General features: G+C 35.1%; 3 protein-coding genes and 1 non-coding gene across 5 annotated transcripts in view; 2 read left to right on the top strand and 2 right to left on the bottom strand.

The window, feature by feature from the left end:
- Positions 1-4426: 4426 nt before the first annotated feature.
- On the bottom strand, positions 4427-11615 carry LOC117114934 (radial spoke head 1 homolog). Of its 2 annotated transcripts, XM_033258559.1 has the most exons (8): positions 11467-11615; positions 10302-10415; positions 9730-9835; positions 8639-8865; positions 8216-8287; positions 7607-7766; positions 6671-6733; positions 4427-4852 (listed from the first exon to the last, which is right to left on the bottom strand). In XM_033258559.1, the coding sequence occupies exons 1-8, from the start codon at positions 11518-11520 to the stop codon at positions 4713-4715; spliced, it is 936 nt and encodes a 311-aa protein (XP_033114450.1). In that variant the 5' UTR covers positions 11521-11615; the 3' UTR covers positions 4427-4712. The 2 variants fall into 2 exon arrangements, with proteins under 2 accessions (XP_033114450.1, XP_033114451.1); XM_033258560.1 differs by lacking the exon at positions 6671-6733.
- A 1886-nt stretch (positions 11616-13501) lies between these two features.
- Positions 13502-13573, top strand: Trnac-gca. The gene has a single exon. It is a non-coding gene; the product is annotated as a tRNA-Cys (tRNA).
- A 392-nt stretch (positions 13574-13965) lies between these two features.
- Positions 13966-15781, bottom strand: LOC117114932 (apelin receptor-like). The gene has a single exon (XM_033258556.1). The coding sequence runs from the start codon at positions 15724-15726 to the stop codon at positions 14623-14625; it is 1104 nt and encodes a 367-aa protein (XP_033114447.1). The 5' UTR covers positions 15727-15781; the 3' UTR covers positions 13966-14622.
- Positions 15782-15951: 170 nt separating this feature from the next.
- Positions 15952-20544, top strand: part of LOC117114931 (NFX1-type zinc finger-containing protein 1-like) — a 12451-nt gene continuing 7858 nt past the window's right edge. Inside the window, exons 1-3 of the mRNA XM_033258554.1 lie at positions 15952-16071; positions 19403-19539; positions 20125-20387. Of these exons, the coding sequence (XP_033114445.1) occupies positions 19424-19539; positions 20125-20387 (379 nt within the window). The 5' untranslated portion in view covers positions 15952-16071; positions 19403-19423. The remainder of the gene's footprint in view (positions 16072-19402; positions 19540-20124; positions 20388-20544) is intronic.

Genomic DNA, 20544 nt, shown 5'->3' with positions numbered 1-20544 from the left:
CTCAATACAACACCAGTAATTTGTAGATCGTCATTGTTATGATTATGAGAAAATGAGAAGCAACAGGTAAGCGAGGCATTCGTCGTATGCGTAAAGGTGCTCTGTAAAACGATAAGCAATGTGGGGTTTAGTTTACATTTAGTACAATGTTATGCCTAAATTACATTAGCAGATATACAAATAGAAAAGTCTGAGATAACATGGTATGAAGGTCCATGTAGTCGATCGAGTTTACACTAACTGGCATAAGAAAAGGGACACTTAATTGTTTAATCAAAAGACCTTTCTTTTTAATGAAAAAAATCAGGATCAATCTAAATATTTAAATATATTAATAATTTAATTCAATTATAAACGGCAAGATAAAGTTAATAAAACATGCTGATTTTAAAAGTAAGTAGTATAGGCCTATTCAAATTTATTTATTAACAATTTAATATAAAAAAGGAATAGAGGCCTTGAATCCTTTGACAAATGTTCTCCTCTGATTTAAGGGTGCCATATACTGTACTGTACACATTATGTTATCAAATAAAGTATTTTTCAAATTTTGTGAATATGTGGAACCAGTTTATTTTATATATAAATAATATAAGTTAAAGTACTATTACTTTTATAGCATACTACATGCTGTCTTTTGCAATTAGAATATTTTTCATGACAAATGCACACTTTGCATTATTAGGAAGAGGGATGGGGAACTTTTGTAGTCTAATTTAGCGGTGGCGCCAACTGATGGGGAGGGGGATCAGACATGCCTGGATCCCACCACCTCATCACCCCCCCCCCCTCGTCCGACGCCATGACGAGGTCATCTGACCAGAAATAATAAATTGCCTATCTAAATAGTGATTAACTTGCAGTGCGAATAACCGTTTTGAAGTTATTCGCACGGCAGGCCGTGCGAATAACCGTTTCGGAGTTGTTCACACGGCCTAATAAATGGTAGCACAATTTGGGTCATACTAAGCCATAAAAACATAAAAACTCCCTCCCCCTCGGACATGTCGGACCCAATGTCAGCAAATTTCTGGCGCAACCATTGGTCTAATAACCAATTCAATTACAGTACCTTCAGTTTTCACGACGTCTTCAGTTGGCAATAATAGGCCTACACTTTTCTAGACAACATACACTCTAAATTTTATCCTTTAACTGTCACCAATAACATTATGCTATCATTATGAAAAATCATTAAAAACAATACCACCATTTTCAAAAGGGGTTGATAACAAACATATTTTGCTCTAGAGGGCACTGTTTGTATTCCGAGAATAATCTTTATTACTTTTATTGGGCTGAACTTGATCTTTCAGGTGGCTGATTTATAGACAAAACAGTTTCTTCTATTCTCTCATTTTTTCAAATGTATTTTAACATTTGATAAAATTCCCTCAAATATCAGTGCAAAGATGCACATGGTTGCACTAACCATTTCCTCTGCTTAAAGCTGTAGGCAGAAGCCGTTCAGATACAGTATTACAAGAAAACTGAAATTTTAATGTCGCCTATATAAAAGCGTTTGCCAAATTATCATCGATTTCAAGGATTTGTCGGTAATTATGTGGTAATACACAGCTTGGTCGTGTGTTAATGTGTTAGGACCATTCGGTTTACAGCAAAACAGGCATTCCACTAAGTACTAAAGATGAACAATTCCATAAAAACAATTTAATTCGTGCGCTGTTTCGAGGTATAGACCTAGTAATAGCCTAAATTTGAGCAATACAACTCAATATTAAATTGATTCATAAGTGTTTAATTGTAAGCTATTAACTTTCAATTTAAGTTCGAGAAAATATGTCCTCTCCAATTAAAATACATTAAGATGCTTAATAATTCGTCGATTAAAATTTAAAATGTGTGCGCTGTTTCGAGCTAATAGAACCTTGAAAAATGTAATAATTGCTTCCTGTAATAGCTATTAACTTTGAACTGAATTTCGAGAAAATATTTCCTCTCAGATAAACGCTTACAATTCTTATATTTGTAATTAGTAGACCCCGGGTGTTCAACCTTTTGTGCTGCTGGCCACTTATCTGTTTGGCTTAGTGGCAGCGACATAAATTGTGTACTTTCAAATTATTAGGCCAGCCTTGGTTTTTCAACATTAATGTGATAGGCCTTGTTTTGTTTTTTTCAAAATGAAGGAATGCAGTAGCATAAAGAAGGGTGGAGATATCCACTGAAACGCAGCCCATCACTGCGGTGAACAAATTTAAAAATAGACAGATCTAGTTTCCCTGCGGAAACGCCATTTTCAGACTGTAAAAATACGTTTTTTAAGCAGTGTTTTTTCAACAGAATGACATGCTCTCGAGCCTGCTTGCTTGATCAGCTACTGGCGCCACCAACTTAGACATAGCATCATATAAAAAACAAAGCTGGATTTTTCTGTGCCGTATCCAGGGGTGCTCGGGGTGATACTAATGTACCTATATGGGCTAATACTATAAGTACAATAGCGCCGCGCGAGTACAATTAGTTCGGCACTACTCTCTGGCGCGGCACCACTGACCTCTACCTCTGTATACTAATAGAGATCAGTGTGTGCGGTACCCTGTCCACCATACACTGGCGGAATCAAGGAGGCAGCCAGCCATTTTTTTTTTTCAAAATTATTTAAAAAAAAAAAAAATGCAGAAAAAAAGAAATTATATCCAAATTTAAGTTTTTGGTGATAATTGCTACAGCTTTTTTTTTTTATTCTGTTTTCTTTTAGAGCATTAACTTTACCTGGAATTGCAAAAAAGTTGGATTTTCCTATGTTATGATTACGTTAATTCATGCTTCAAAAAAATGTACAGTATTATTATTTCCAATATGTTATAAACATAGATAGAAAATAAGACCAGCTACCAGTTGGATAATGGTTTGCAGGGGTTTTTTCACGTATTTCCTTTTATAAGGTACCGGTAAATTTTAATGTGGACAATCATACGTTACTTCTGTATATACATTAGATAATTAGTAAATTTGATTAACCCATCGAGTCTGTTATTTCAATTCAGTACAATCCAAGGCTTATTATCAGCACGTTTTTTGTGCTTTTTATTTTGTTTTTAATTTTCCGTAAAATTTCAAGATTACAAGAATATCTATTGAGCAGTCCACACCCCTATTTTTTTCAAAATTAAAGGAAAAACATAAAATTCTGCAGTTGCCATAATCCTAAATGTTCTTACCTCAATCGCAACAGTGCTGTGACTAAGGTGGTGCAGACCTTCAAATATGTGAAAGTCCCTCACTGGGCACCCTCTATATCAAATTGCTGGGTCCGCCACATGGTGATTTTATCTAGCTTAATATTATATCAATAATCAGCTTTATATTTATTAAATATTTATAAGAAATCACAATACAACTCGTCTTATAGTTTCCTGAATGATTATTTCAGGATGATATATCATTCTGGTCATTTGATGAGAATCACACCACACCAATCAACAGTGAAGCTCAAATTTATGTCACAATTAAAAAGTATTATTAATTTTTGTTTTTGTTGACTCAATTAGTCAAATATGAACAGTTTAAAAAGGTATACGGATATCCGAGGTAGAAAATACTGAAAATTTTCACACCTCAGCAGCAACAATGGTGGCGTTGACGTGGTCCAGATTCTCTCTTCAGCACCACCTTCTTTGAATCCTGGAATGCCTGCTCTTGCCTTGACGGAAAATGATTTATTTTTTAGCAATGTTGCGCAGCGCAAAAAGGTTACCTCTTGCACTGGATGTCCTCTGCCAAGAAACATTCGCAGTCATTGACTGTAGTGTAATGTTTGACAAGTCAAACCCCACCCCCTCCCTGAGCTTGTTGGACCAAAAAAAAAAAAAATTTAAAAGCAGGCCTTCACCGAGCCAAAACATGTCTTTCACAGTCGTAGAGTGCCATTTCCATCCAGAGGTCCCTATTTAGAAAAAAATTGCATCTGGAGAGGGGGGAACACCTCTCCCCCTCTTCAGGCCTACAAGCACAAAGCCCCCCCCCAAGGAGAATTTATCCTGGAGCCGTCACTGAGTGTCAATCAAACTTAACAACTGACCAATCAGAACAGAGCCAGGAATACCCGCGTGTTTAACAAACACACATGGTGTCCCACAAACGCACGTGTTTGCTTATGTTTTTTCTGTCTTTTTGTGGACCTTATCAACGATCCAAGGGGGTGGGCTTAGCGGAATGGTCTACTGCACAGAACCTTTTGGCATGCAAAGCACTTGATAGTTGAGATTTTCTATACAAGCATTCATATCATAAAAATTGTCATGGAAAAGAAATAAATTGAAACCTAAAAACCTGGTAGAAGAGGAAATCAGGCTCATCTCAGGAAAATTTGGTCCGGGGCTAAAATCGGTCTGCCAGACTTTTTTTTGTTCTGCAATAATTTTGGCGCGACATTGACAATAAAATTACATAAGCCATAAAACTTTGAGCACAAAAGCAAATTTATTATGAACTTCCATAATAACAATATTTATAGACATATTATATACAGTTCAAAACGAAGTCGCGTGGAGAATAAAACTTTTGGAATTATTTTCTCCAAACTGCCAACTATTAAAAGGTTTTAAGAAATCAATTACAATTCATGTATTTTGTGTGCTTTTATTGTTTATATAGTGGAAATATCAAGCCATTGTGTATGAACCAATCTGTTATAATATAGGATTTATGAGATTATTTTTAAAGAAAGGAATTCCAAACATTTGTGATCATTCTGCATCTTCTTGTTCTTCAGGAACAGGAGAAGGTTGTGGCTGCTCCTCTGCTTCCTGGTCTCCTCCTTCCTGGTTATCTTCTGTCTCCACTTGGCCGTTATTTTCTGCCTCTGCCTTAACCTCACCTTCAGCGTCTGAAGAATAAAATAGGACGCAGATATCATTTGTAAGCATTTTGTATTCTTGTACTTCAAAAAACAAAAACATAATGGGAGGACTGAAGGTTTTAGTCACAGCAAGTGTCAAACCAAGAGCTTAGCCTAGGGTGTTTCGGAAGTTTGAAAGAAACCCCCTTATTTAAAGTGCCCTTTCAAAATATCAATTACAAGTTACAACTATTATTGAATAAAATAATATATCAGAAAGCCTTATGTGCAATATGGCCCATGTGCACATTAAAGACCAAAGTCCACTCTTCAGAAAAGAATAAGGGATTGGCTCTCAGTGAAATGCCCAATCACCACAAGAAGAAATCAACTGGATAAGGTCAGCCCGCTTCAATCCAATCATCATCCTCCTCCTCACCAACACTACTATAATACTAACAACCACCACCATGTGCTCAAATTCAAGATAAAAAAAAGAAAACCAATCAACAGGGGTCCTACCACTGACAAATACTGTCCCGACTATTGTACTGTCATGGGTATGGTACGCAGTTGGTGTAGTAAAAGAGAAGTTGGTTATTCAATCATTTTGGTTCAATCTACAAACAAATAATGCTGCAGCCTCTATTGTGCCTTCCATTCCAGGTCATTGAATCATGTGTGACCACTGAATCACATTACACCTGATTTGAGGCTGTTGAATAGGATTCTTGCTTTTGAACTAGTAGTTGTAGTTTCACATGCACATGACATGTCAAAGGTCAGTGCAAATATACAAACAATATTGCAACTAGTATTGTCTGAATTTTTACTGAGCATTATTACTCAACAACTTTTGGTCTTTATGAATATTAGCCAAATACTGTAAACATTCATTAAATTATCTACCATAATTTTTTACAGCAGATGAACACTGTGTAGCTCGGCGATTTTATGCTGCAACATAACAAAAACCTGAAAATAGACGTTAATTAACAATAACCAGTTCAACATCAGCAGATGGCGTCAAGAGCTAACACAGAGCGAACATATGGGTTTGTAAATGCAAATAGATGGATGTCCATCAGTCATGCCCAGTCATGTCATGTCTTTTATTTGCCTTGACCTTTAACACTACCCACGTCATTAAGGGCATGAAGCTATGAGAGATTTTTTTTATATGGATGTCCTAACTGCTCAGGTTATGGATAATGTGGTGCACAGCATTTTCTGATGTTGCACAATATGGAATGCTTATAAAAGGCAAATCATAAGTCATGAAATGCTTTGTTCTAATGAAGTTAATCAGAATGCACTTTTGTTAGCTGATGTTTCATCACAGTGCACTTTTGTTAGGTGACGTTTCATCATGGTTCACTTTTGTTAGGTGAAATTAATCACATGCAATTTTTTCTTCAATCACAGGTACTACACACAGATTAGGTTAGTCATGTGCCATGATTGTTTTGTCAAGCAAAATCTGGCTTTTATATAGCATTAACCTAATGAAAAATTTGGTCACAAACCCAGCTCCTCTTCCATATGCATTACAGTACGAGTTGAACCATGTACATACTGAACTATCAAACATTAGACTTGTATATATGTGGCAGGTAGTGGTATTATATTATTAAGTATTATCAACAAGGACTATCAAAGTGTACTGAAGATGACGATAGATCACAATGATAATATTACAGCAAAACATCAAAAGTAAAAATATAGATGTAATTAAAAAAAAATATTAATTAGTTATAAAAGAAAGATACACTCAGTTTGCATAGAGAATTAGTAACAATATCCCATCTGTAAACAGGAGACATAGTGAAGGGAATTGCTAGGCACTGCACACATCATGACCTCTACCTTCATGCGGCTTTTCCTCTGTTTTAGCCAGTTCTTCAGTTTCTCCTTCTTGTGTTTCTTCAGCTAATAATTTTTTAATACGATCAAATCAAATGTACTGTCTCATTTAAAGTATAGCTCTGTCCACATGATCAAGTTTTATATGACAAATACCAGCGTTCACCCATATATGGGTGTGATGAAGTCAACATGCCCATATATGGCAAAACACTGGAATTTGTTGTCACAAAAATTTGATAGTCTGGATATAGTTAGTTTGTACTTAGATGTAGATCATTATCGGACCTTTAATAAAAATAATTGATTTGCACAGTAATAAAAAAAATAGAGGTTTAAATAAGTTTACTGGAAGCAACATGTATTGAATATATTCAAATAAAGTTTGCTGCATAGCACCGTAAACACAACAAACAAATAGATAAATAATCATAATATATAAACTTGAATGACTGTTAAATACAGTAATAATGATAATCATAATTAAAAAAAATATCATTAATAATAATACTATAATACCATTAATAAGTGTAATTGTAATTATTTAAAAAATAGTAACAGTAATACAAAAAATAATATCTACAAATAATTATATGAACATTATTAATGCTGAGCGTTTGGCTGAAAGATAAGTAGGGTGGCGCTGTACTGCAGCTGCAGAGGGGCCGCAGCCCAAATTTCCAATTTCTGATTAGGATGAGGACAGATAATGAATTATTATTATTGTTCCTGCTTCTTGCTCTGTAGGCCCTGGTTCTAACCCAGCCAGCAACATGCTATAATTTGAATCAGATCGTTCTACTCTTCAAATGATCCTTGCGTGAGATTTAAGCGGGATATGGTACAATGTATCCATTACATGTCGGTACTGGTGCTGCATTGCGGTTGCCGAGGTCCCCAAGAGCCCAGCCAAAAAACATTAATAACATAATTGTTTACCATTTTCTCCTTCACCGTCTTCATTTTCTTCGGCTTTCCTCTGCTCTGCAAGCTGTTCAGCCGCAGGGTTGCGTTGACTAATTGCTGTTATTTCACCAGCTCTCCACTTTGGAATCATCACAGTCTGTGCTTCCTCCTCCTCATTTTCGCCCCCTTGATTCTGTTGAATGATTTAAAACCATAAATAATTGATAGTGTATTTCTATAATTATCAATTTACAAACTTCATATACATTAGTACACTTTACATTGTACTTATGTGACATATAACCGCAAAATGAGTTGCATACAGTAGTTAATGGTATATCCACATATACGCTAATTTTGGTTTTTAAATAGCTTTCCTAGGATAAGTACATACAGAGGTGTGAGCTGTTGGAGTTTGGAAAAAATATATTTATAAGATATTTGGAAAACATATATTTATAAGATATTTGGAAAACTTGTTTTGAGAAAAATCACCCTCAAAATTAAATAAACTAGTAGGATTTACCTCTTTGAACTACTAATAATAATGTGAACAAGATTAATTATAATCAAATTTCGGGACTGGAAACAAAATCTGCACAAAGAGCACTTTTGTGCAAATTTTGTTTAAGATATACTGACCTGTTCAATAAGCACATACTGGCCATGCTGTTCACATCCAATGTCAAATACATACTTCCCTTTACCCTGAGTCTGAAATAAACACGTACTGGTTACATACATTAAACATTACAACATTTAAAATTAGTCAACAAATTCATTTAATATGAATATTACTTTTTTGTTGTGTACTGTTATGTTCTGATTGTAGAAGAACTTAACACACTGTTTGAAAATACTGGTACATCCTAGCATTAGCAGAACTAATCACAAAGCAACTGGTTACAAATATGAAATACCAAGACATAAACAGAAAACTTAACATGCAAATACACAACAGGGTTGTCTCAATGCACCCCTGACCCAAAGGAGCCAGTGATGTTTCTAAATTTGGTATTATTATTTTCAAAATAAATATTTAATAAACAGAATAATTGCTCCTACCTGGTCGTCTACCCATAACCCTTGGTATCTGTGGTTATTATGTATCAGTTCTCCCGCACCATCTCTCTTGCCTTCCACCCAGGTTCCTACATATTTAGAGCCTGTATCTTTATAGGTGTACACTCCCTGTCCATGCCGTTTATGACTCTGCCATTCCCCCTCATATGCGTCTCCGTTGGGATATGTGTATGTTCCGTAGCCATGTCTCTGGTCATCAACCCAATTCCCTAAATAAAACAACATATTTATTATCAATTATATTCCACAAACTATTCAAGTTAATATATCTATTGTATGTCCACAAAAAGAAGTCAAAGTCCTTAATGAAGAGTTCATGAAATGATTGGAATAAAATATTAAAGCTTTTTAGCTAATAAAGAAAAGGAAATTTGCAAAACATGGTCATTGGAAGCAAAGAGAAGAGAACTTTAGTACTCTGTACTATTGAGGGAAACGTAAAACAGCGTGGATGGATTGAATAAGATTGGCAATGATTTGCATCATGCAAGACAAACTGTGATAGGACGTAAGGCTCTATTAAGGGATAATGGCTTTCATCATTATTAGATAGCAAAGACTTGAAGCAGAAAGATGCCCAGTGGTCTATCCAGAATAGAGAGGGCCCAGGGAAAGACTTTCAAAGATATGCGGGGATGGGGGGGTGATGTCAATACCATTATGGTTGCGGCTGAGGTAAGGAAATTTATGATTATTGCACCTCGGGATGGCCGAAAATGAAATTCTCAGACTTAAATTTGAATATACAATATTTTCCTTTTTTCTCAATTCTTTTTTTAATTAAAAAACAAATTATAGGGGGGCCCCGGGCGAGCTAAATTCACCACCTAAAACAAAAGTGCAGATAATGATAATATTATATTAAGTATATTTATACAATGTATTTTATGATTAGTTTATATCCATCTAGTTATTGTTGTTCAAATTTAACACCTTTCTCAACTGATTACACAACTTGAAATTGATTAGAATGTTTTTAAAAAAAATTGATTACATTGTAAGAGACATTCTACTAGTACAATCAAATTTTAAGCTTTTAATGGAAGTAAAGGTTGTCATTTGATATCATATACCTTCATATCTTGAACCATCTGGATAAATAAATGTGCCGGAACCATGTTTCTTGTTGTGTTTATATTCACCTGTATACCGTGCCCCATTTTTGAATTTGTACAATCCCTGAAATAAAAAAAAAAGGTATTTAAGAAATATACAATTTAGTATTAAATGATAATATTGAATAAATGTTTAACATAATGAGCTAACAACTGGTGTGGAGGAACAAATGGAATCATGGAATTATCAATAGAATTCTGAAGAGGAATCTGAATGACAGACAAACAAATATGGTAAAACAATTAGCATGTTGAGAAATTTGGGGAAGATAAACGCAATATCCATGATAATTATTGAACAGAAAATTTGTCGCTTCTATATGTTAAAAGGTGATTAAAATGAAGAACCAATGACAATTCCCTGACAAAATAAACCATTATTGAACATAGGAATGACCAGACAATTGAGACTGTACATACCCTGCGTAAATTATGTAAAAATATTAGATACTTAGTAAAGGAACAATTAGATCTAATCCTAATTGTAAATTAATATTGTACTAATATCAAATGAACCAATGAGGACTTACCTGACCATGCCTTTTGCCATTTTCATAAAGACCTTCATAAATATCTTCATTTGGAAGTGTAGCTTTACCATGCCCATGTCGTTCATCTTTCTCATTGCGTTCACCTTCATATTCCTAAATAAAGACACATTTTAATGAAAATAAGCCTTAAAAATCTCAAAGCCAAGAAGAAACAAGGTTCCTGTTTAAAGTTTGGCAGCCCCAAGAAAGAAGAAAAAAGCTATGGCACCTGTAAAAATATATACAAATATATATATCTAAAATACAACAGTACAATACTAAAAATATTATTTATAAATAAATAAATAATTAATTAATTAATCAAAATATCATGATATATAAATAATAAAATAATTAAATATTGGTTTTGAGATAAAGCCACTGGCTGATTATCTAGATTATGTTCGTTTCTTGTATGTTATGCCTGATCTGGGCTTCTCACGTTTAACTGAATAAATACATATGTTAAACCTTTCCCATCAGTCTTTTTATCACTTAATTCAATAAAAAATACTTACTATTACAACTATCAATATTATTTTAAAATTAGGATATTTAATACTAATAATAGTATTTCATTAAAATGGAATTGACTGAAAACGCACAATACAAATTGTGTATCATATATCAGTGGTCGCAGCCAAACTTGTTGGCGGACACAAAATAGTCCTACACCGGAATGACTAGCATAATACCACCTACTACTGGGCCTTAGGCCTAGGCTAGTTTTTGTGGCATCATCCTTGCAATTAAAATATTTTACAGTATACTACTACTACTACTTAGCCTAGTAGGGCCTAGTGTAGTACTGTCTGTCTGTTGTAGTAGTACTACTAGGCCTAGTAGCAGTAGAGTAGGCCTCGCCTAGGCCTAGTCCCTTTTTAGGCCAGACCCAGGCTAGGTCAACAAGGTCTAGAATTCATGAGTGTGCTGTGTAGGCCTTAGCCTAGCCCCAGGGCCTAGGCCTATCTCGGCATTTTTAGTACTGTACTACTACTACTTGGCCTATGCCTACTACTAGCCTAGTATCCTAACCTGGCACACCAGTAAATGAGCCGACCCATCTAGCTTGCCTTACCCCATATAGGCTACTAAAGCTAGCCTAGCCAAGCCTGCCAGGGTAAGTAATCTCAGTGAATTTACAAAAATTACACCATATATTTACTCCTAAATATGGTCCTTGATCGTCTTCATCAAAATCTGATCCAAGATCGGACATATTGCAAGTCAAAATGTATTTATAAAGTATAAAAATGCTGTTGTCAACCTGCAATATTTGACAAGGCTACAGTCGACGTTGTTCCGTTTGTACTGACCGTACCATAGCAACGGTAAAGCTGAGTTTCTGTTTAGATTCACCTATTATTACGCTAGGATGAAATACTTTACAAAACGAAAGAATTACGTAAGGTTATAATACATTTGGAGAAAGATGAATATTCACAATATTTACAATATTTAAAATTTAAATTACTTATGTAGTTTATATAATGATCAGATTAAAATAACATACAAGTAAATATCATTAGTGAATGCTAATTGCCACAATCAATAATGGTGAAGTCTGTCGAAGTAGGATCGAACTAACAATAGTCGAAGCTGCACGACTCAAACGAATCAAATGTTTGTCTTGGGTGCTTTAACAAAAAGAAGAAGAAAAAAAAGATACTTTTAATTTGATAAACTTCTTTATAATATAACGTATAGACTTAACATTAACCGTATTTCTTGATACAATGAATTAATATTCATATCCCTTATGACTGTTATCCTATACTTGTGTCAAGTTTTATATATATGTCATCGTATATCGATACATTCAACAATATCATTCAACAAATATGGTATATTCTCTGTCTTTTGTGTACAAAGAAATAGATTAAATAATAATTTATTTAATTTATTATATTGATATAAATACGTTTTCTTTTAAATATTTAGGCTGTTATTGTAATGTAAATGTTAAAGATTTGTGTGGCCTATGTTCCGTCTTGTAGTTTAGGCCTATATGCAATACCTTTTTTAATTTCCAATACAATAAATTAATAATTAAGTATTTATATGTATTTTTATTATTTTTATTATTTATTTAGGCACACAATACATGTGCCAAGGATTGTCAATAGCGAATATATCACTGTCCTACTTGTAGGTGACAATCCCTTACACGATGCTTTTACACAAACTAAATCTCAATATGAGATTTAGGGAGTGGAGTTGTTTTGGTCGTGAGAAAAAATCCTGCAACACTGACAGGAATTGAACCCAGGACCCTGCAATTGGAAGGCAAGCATCTTAACCACCAAGCTATTCAACTCCACTTATATATGTATATGCAATAACTTTTTTAAATGTCATTAAAAAATTTTATTATTAATAATATAACAATTCATTTGTACAATAGGATAATGTTTTTATTATAATGCCTAGACATAATGTATTAGGCCTAATGCATCCTACAATTGTCTTTTCGCTGCTGGATGATGATTTGAAATAAAAATTAAAAATAATTTTTTTTTAAAGAGAGGTGAAGAAAAAGTGCTTGCCTGAACCAAAAAGAATATTAAATATATGGTATATCCGCTATTAATAGGCCTAGATTAAACTTAAATAAAATGAAAATCGTTTATACATATCAGTGATTTATTGATCATCAGTTGGGCTTTTAGTTTTAAACCCCAACTTTTCTGGAAATTGGCCCACACTGCTATTCCTCTTCGTATTATTGTCAATTTTGGCCCTTGTCAATGGAACTAATTTTCCGGTAAAAATAATAATTCCACTTCTATAGCGCATTCCGCAAAAAAGCCTCAATGCGCTTTACAATGTCCTCATTATATGAATTTTTATCGGTGTTAATGCCAAAGGTCGTGTCCCCCTGGCCTTTTGAATTGAGGGGACACGTCAATTTAAGGATGTGTCATTCTGCAGTATAAGTCTACTAATACTAATATTAGAAAATCTATTCAATATCATTTTGTTGCAGCAAACGACCTCAAATTCACTAGAAAGACACATATATTACTATGCATCATACTGCGGCATAAATACTCAATGAAAAACTAATGATGCGTGTGACACGTAATCTATTATGAATACCTTTAACCAACTAACCACAACAGCAAGTATACAAGCCCAGAAGCTTTTGTTAACGTGGCTTTCTGAAACAAATAAGCTATTTTTCATTTCTCAAACGCGAAGGGGATATAGCTCAGTGGTAGAGCATTCGACTGCAGATCGAGAGGTCCCTGGTTCAAATCCGGGTGTCCCCTCAGCTTTTTTTTTTAAATGCAAGTCTATAAAAATAAACAAAATGACAGAATTCACTTAGTTTAGCAATAACATGTAACAAAATCGCCAAATCTTGGAATCTAGGATTCTTTTAAAGATATGTATTATTAACAAAAAGAGGCGCGTAATACATTCCACACTAAAAAGCATCTTTAAAGCTTTAATAATGATTTCACATAATATCACAGATTCGATCTTTACCATGATTAAGCAGAGTTGTACAATTTTATCATCCAAAATAGGTGACTGGACCTGAATTATAGAATTAGGTCATCAGCCTATAAAAATGCAGACACCAACCAACCCTGATTTTCCAAAAGCCACGGTTATTGTATGTGTATTATAATAGCCTAACGTAAACAGTGGCGTATTTATGAGTCTTGGGTGGGTGGAGGTCTGATAAGGGACGCGAAGGTGAGGTGAGGGGGTTCGATTTTTTCGATTTTCAGCTACTAATTTGAGCGTGATTTTTTTGCTTCGGACATTCTCAATGGGGAAGACTGGGGTAGCATTCTCGCCACCCCTAGATACTCAACTAAACGTAAGAGCAATTTAGACTAAAACGCAATGCAACATCTCTTGTGTGGCTTGTGTGAACCACTAACTTTAAAGTAGCATCAAATCTGCTGTACAAAACAAACTAAGATACTCTACATCAAAATGCGAAATGCAGGCCTAAAAGTTATACCATTTCATATACAAATTGATGAGACGCAATACAATATAAAATAAAATTGAATTAAAAAAGTTAAAGTTGTTCGTGCCCAAGTTTTCAATATAAAACCTATTATAGCTGCTACTAACGCCTCACATCGTATAGCCTATTCAGGTTTCGCAAATAATATCGATCGAATACACAATGTCCTGCTTGAAATTATCTGATGCACCCCACCCCGCCCCCATCCTCATTTTAAGGCAGGCCTTTTATTAAGTTGTTATGTTCTGCCCTAATTATCGACGAACTTGGTTTTGATTATACTTTGGTTGCAATTATTTATGCTTTTCTTGATAAACATTGACATTAAAAAGTTCACGAATTCTGACAACATAGGGCTTCTCGATATGCACGCCTGTAGCTTGGGCTGATTGTTGTGTACAACGACGCAGAAATAGAAGCATTAAGGTATAAAGCACCGACTAAGAAATCGCCAACTATTCCTCCAAATTTTAAGTAATCTACCAATGATTTTCCTGCCGTCTGATTGAAGAAATATATAAGACCTCCGATTAAATAAGGCACACAGTAAGGTGCTAAACACACGAAGTATATGGTATTGTTGAGGGCAAGCATTGTGCTCAAACGATGGCGCCGTTGTTTATGTCTTCCTTCGGTAGCCGATCGTTTAACGTGATCGGAGTATGCTCGAATCAACTTCAAGTAGCAATAGCAACTAAAGACAAATGCAAGAGCAAACGGTAACCCTTCCATTAAGCAACCATATGCCCACAGAATACCGTCTGCTTCAAGGAGTTCCACACTAACTATAGGATATGCGGAATAGACATCATCATCAGGCCAAATTAGACAATTCACTTTAAAATTCAATTTTAATGGTAGTAGCATCAGTGCAAAAGTGAACCCAGTAATCCAGACGAATGATATTTGTTTTTTCGTTGTGTCGAGATTGAAAAAAGATGTTATTCGATATCGTTTAAAAATTTGTCTCATCAAAGATGGATTGTTGTCGATACGATGTTTGAATATAGAAGAATACCTCACATGCGCCACTAGAGTTATTGATAGCAAAGACGCATGGTACGAAGTCTCAATCACAATCTGTGACAAAATTGAGACTGTCGTATTACGGACATCATAGACACACCAATTACTGTGACAACGAACAATCTTCTCACCAATGGCAACGAAAAGAAATATCATATCAGATATAGCTAAGCTGCTCAGTAAGGCATTTGTCCCGCTGTGCATACGTTGTACACGGAACATAACGTACAGAAACAACGCATTGTTGACCAAGCCGAATGCAAGCAGAGCGATGTATACTTTCTTCAAATATAAAACATAGACATCACTGAATCTGTTCATCGTCATGTTAAAGTCTATAGGCCTAAAATCATCAAATGATTTTATTCCTGATAAATTAAAGTACTCGTCGCAGTCATCTATATACGCCATTTGTAGGCGGTAAATGCCGAAAACCGTCGTTACAATGACTTAATCACGGACAGTCGGAACATAATTCAATAATAGGAACGCAATCCATTCGTTTTCAGCACGTTTCGTTTTCCGTTTCTTCGACGAGCTATTTATAGCATTTGCAAAATACGCGTTCACACGCGTTGATGTTTTTCCTTGTCTAATCACGATAAAAACGCATTTGTCATGGATACATTGTTTAAGATACCCAAAGAGTTTAATTTGAAAGCGCACATGTAAACATCTCGAGTACCATCTGTGTACAAGTATCGTCTAAATTGTAGCTGAGATGATTCACTGACTTGATTAAGCGACAAGAGAAATGTAAGATAGGTATTTTCAAGTCAGGTTCTACGTCAATTAATATAAATAACAGCGGATTGATGTTCTATTGCTGCGCTTGGTCTAAACATACTAACGGCTTGTCGTAAAATGCAGACCAATTGAAGATTCCTTATGACGACACTGCTTTTATATTCATAATATGGTTGGGATGGGACTTAATTAGATCGTTACTCAGTGGCGTGATTTGCATAATTATGAACATTTTGGAGTGTATTGTTTAGAGATTCAACATTTATTCAAGCATTGTTCTTTTTTCTGTTTTTTTTTTATAAATATGAATTACAGGCAATTATTGTCTTGCACGTATCCATTCTTCAATTTTTAACTTCTTTTCTTCGAAATTGAGATTCCACACACAATTATCTCCATTTCCTTGAAGTAATGAATCAATTTTCATTATGGCAACCAGAGATGTGTATAAGAGACAGGCAACCATATGCCCACAGAATACCGTCTGCTTCAAGGAGTTCCACACTAACTATAGGATATGCGGAATAGACATCATCATCAGGCCAAATTAGACAATTCACTTTAAAATTCAATTTTAATGGTAGTAGCATCAGTGCAAAAGTGAACCCAGTAATCCAGACGAATGATATTTGTTTTTTCGTTGTGTCGAGATTGAAAAAAGATGTTATTCGATATCGTTTAAAAATTTGTCTCATCAAAGATGGATTGTTGTCGATACGATGTTTGAATATAGAAGAATACCTCACATGCGCCACTAGAGTTATTGATAGCAAAGACGCATGGTACGAAGTCTCAATCACAATCTGTGACAAAATTGAGACTGTCGTATTACGGACATCATAGACACACCAATTACTGTGACAACGAACAATCTTCTCACCAATGGCAACGAAAAGAAATATCATATCAGATATAGCTAAGCTGCTCAGTAAGGCATTTGTCCCGCTGTGCATACGTTGTACACGGAACATAACGTACAGAAACAACGCATTGTTGACCAAGCCGAATGCAAGCAGAGCGATGTATACTTTCTTCAAATATAAAACATAGACATCACTGAATCTGTTCATCGTCATGTTAAAGTCTATAGGCCTAAAATCATCAAATGATTTTATTCCTGATAAATTAACTGTCTCTTATACACATCTAGATGTGTATAAGAGACAGGTGTAGGCCTTAGCCTAGCCCCAGGGCCTAGGCCTATCTCGGCATTTTTAGTACTGTACTACTACTACTTGGCCTATGCCTACTACTAGCCTAGTATCCTAACCTGGCACACCAGTAAATGAGCCGACCCATCTAGCTTGCCTTACCCCATATAGGCTACTAAAGCTAGCCTAGCCAAGCCTGCCAGGGTAAGTAATCTCAGTGAATTTACAAAAATTACACCATATATTTACTCCTAAATATGGTCCTTGATCGTCTTCATCAAAATCTGATCCAAGATCGGACATATTGCAAGTCAAAATGTATTTATAAAGTATAAAAATGCTGTTGTCAACCTGCAATATTTAACAAGGTTACAGTCGACGTTGTTCCGTTTGTACTGACCGTACCATAGCAACGGTAAAGCTGAGTTTCTGTTTAGATTCACCTATTATTACGCTAGGATGAAATACTTTACAAAACGAAAGAATTACGTAAGGTTATAATACATTTGGAGAAAGATGAATATTCACAATATTTACAATATTTAAAATTTAAATTACTTATGTAGTTTATATAATGATCAGATTAAAATAACATACAAGTAAATATCATTAGTGAATGCTAATTGCCACAATCAATAATGGTGAAGTCTGTCGAAGTAGGATCGAACTAACAATAGTCGAAGCTGCACGACTCAAACGAATCAAATGTTTGTCTTGGGTGCTTTAACAAAAAGAAGAAGAAAAAAAAGATACTTTTAATTTGATAAACTTCTTTATAATATAACGTATAGACTTAACATTAACCGTATTTCTTGATACAATGAATTAATATTCATATCCCTTATGACTGTTATCCTATACTTGTGTCAAGTTTTATATATATGTCATCGTATATCGATACATTCAACAATATCATTCAACAAATATGGTATATTCTCTGTCTTTTGTGTACAAAGAAATAGATTAAATAATAATTTATTTAATTTATTATATTGATATAAATACGTTTTCTTTTAAATATTTAGGCTGTTATTGTAATGTAAATGTTAAAGATTTGTGTGGCCTATGTTCCGTCTTGTAGTTTAGGCCTATATGCAATACCTTTTTTAATTTCCAATACAATAAATTAATAATTAAGTATTTATATGTATTTTTATTATTTATTTAGGCACACAATACATGTGCCAAGGATTGTCAATAGCGAATATATCACTGTCCTACTAGGTGACAATCCCTTACACGATGCTTTTACACAAACTAAATCTCAATATGAGATTTAGTGGAGTTGTTTTGGTCGTGAGAAAAAATTCTGCAACACTGACAGGAATTGAACCCAGGACCCTGCAATTGGAAGGCAAGCATCTTAACCACCAAGCTATTCAACTCCACTTATATATGTATATGCAATAACTTTTTTAAATGTCATTAAAAAATTTTATTATTAATAATATAACAATTCATTTGTACAATAGGATAATGTTTCTGTCTCTTATACACATCTAGATGTGTATAAGAGACAGTATATATATAGCTCTATGTATATATATATAGCTCTATGTATAAAGCGTAATATGTAGGCCTAATGCCTCCACCCGTGTTCCTGAAATGTTATATAGGCCTATATTCACAAAGATGATTTTGGTGCTTGAAAATCAGAGTAGAAAAGAAGCTTATATACAGTAGGACAGTTTACATTTTATATACTCTTAAAAATCTTTTCGAAGATCCTCTTCCCATCTTCCCGTCGTTTAAAGTGCTAAAGATGGATGCATCGTATGGTATAATATTGATCTCTCAATCCAGAACCTTGTTCCACGTATTATTTGCATAAGAGTGTGTAGACTGAGTTGCTTCAAGCTAGGTAGTCCCAGTAGCATAGATGGTTAGGCGTCTGTATAGACAGCGGAAGATCCCGGGTTTAAATCTCGGTGGGGGCAACATTTTTTTAAACATTCCGTTAATAGGCCCATGTACTGTATATTATTGTATTGTTTATACAGCATTGTCATTAGCAGTATCATAATTATCAATCCCGAAATTGTTAGCTCGGGTTTGCAAAATCTAAATTTGCACCAAAGAAATTATCCTGCAAATAATGACTATGAAATCGATGTTAGGAGCTTTAAGCGACCGATGTAATTTCCGTGAGAACAAATCCATTTGATTATTCTTCTGATGTGTACATTTAGGCCTAAGAATAAAGCAATGCCATGTCCGATACTCGGGACAACCTTCATTCTAGACGCGGACGAGGTCCACGTGGTGGTGGTCGTGGTTCCCGTTACTCCAGCAGACAAGCACACCAAAAATATTCATCAACAGAAAGGCAAGTTACTGTTTTAGGCCTAATCAATGGTGGAGCCTATAAATTAAGGTGGTAAATGTATTGTATGGTGTACGTTGGAGAGAGATTTTCAATTTTGTGGTGGCTCGAACTTAGCCCTAAAAATTTTGATGATTGCAAATTGATCCGTAGCCCTACTTATGACAAAATGCAACTTAACGGTGGTAGTTTGTATCTAGTTGGGTTGGGGATGGTTTTGGGGGAGTGACGAGAGATAATAGTGCCAAACAGCATTGTTTGGCATGAATGAACTTCATGTAAAACGGTGATGGGCGAGTCTGACTTTTGTAATTACAGTAACACAGGGGTGGGTCCTTTGCCTGACTTGGGGGGGGGGGGTCCGATGTCCCCGACAAGAGGAAAGTGGGCGTGGTCGGGTGTCGCTTGAAATCTTTTGAAAAAAATTAGGGGTCTCAAATGATTATTTAATCGATTTTAAAGTCAACTAATAAAGAAAATACATGATTTATTTTTCCCCAACGAAATGTGGTTTTCTCCACGACCACCCTGCAGTAAAATAACAGTCATAAATCATAGTTCTATTTCAAATCGTTTTGATATTGACAGACTGAATGTGAGCGCACACGACAGCTTCGGTGGTCATGGAAATGCAAATGACAATGTGGAGGGATATGTAGAGGATACTGGTGACCCGTCAGTACGGCGAAAAAGCAGATCTATGGCCCAGCATAACAATTACACCGGACGGGGTCGGAATAGATCAAATAGCCGAACAGATAACAGATACCACAATGCTGAAGCTGGCGTGCAGGCTGCCCGGCCTAGTGGTGACGGTGGTTTCAGGCCCAAACGAGAAGTAAGACCAACAGGTAAGTTTTACCAGGGAGTATAGAGGGTGATTATCAAAGATACTAGAAATACAAGATAGAGTTCTCCACACAAAAAAAGTGTTCCACCGTGTTCCACCGAAATGCATGGTGGGAATACGAAAAATGGGACGCCCCCTACAGCTGGATCTAAAAAAAC

Source organism: Anneissia japonica, unplaced genomic scaffold (genome assembly GCF_011630105.1).
Source record: "Anneissia japonica isolate Jap-2015-1 unplaced genomic scaffold, ASM1163010v1 scaffold288189_len579620_cov203, whole genome shotgun sequence".
NCBI classification, from domain to species: domain Eukaryota; kingdom Metazoa; phylum Echinodermata; class Crinoidea; order Comatulida; family Comatulidae; genus Anneissia; species Anneissia japonica.
This window is presented reverse-complemented; position numbering and strand designations above follow the sequence as displayed.

What these genes read in the sequence shown, in the direction of transcription:
- LOC117114934 (XM_033258559.1), bottom strand. Translation starts at nt 11,520, where the DNA reads ATGTCCGATCTTGGATCAGATTTTGATGAAGACGATCAAGGACCATAT. An exon ending in AGTATGTGCTTATTGAACAG is followed by an intron (nt 7,767 to 8,215) that starts GTCAGTATATCT and finishes ATCATTCAACAG; the next exon opens with AATCAAGGGGGCGAAAATGA. An exon ending in AGACGGTGAAGGAGAAAATG is followed by an intron (nt 6,734 to 7,606) that starts GTAAACAATTAT and finishes AAAAATTATTAG; the next exon opens with CTGAAGAAACACAAGAAGGA.
- LOC117114932 (XM_033258556.1), bottom strand. Translation starts at nt 15,726, where the DNA reads ATGGCGTATATAGATGACTGCGACGAGTACTTTAATTTATCAGGAATA.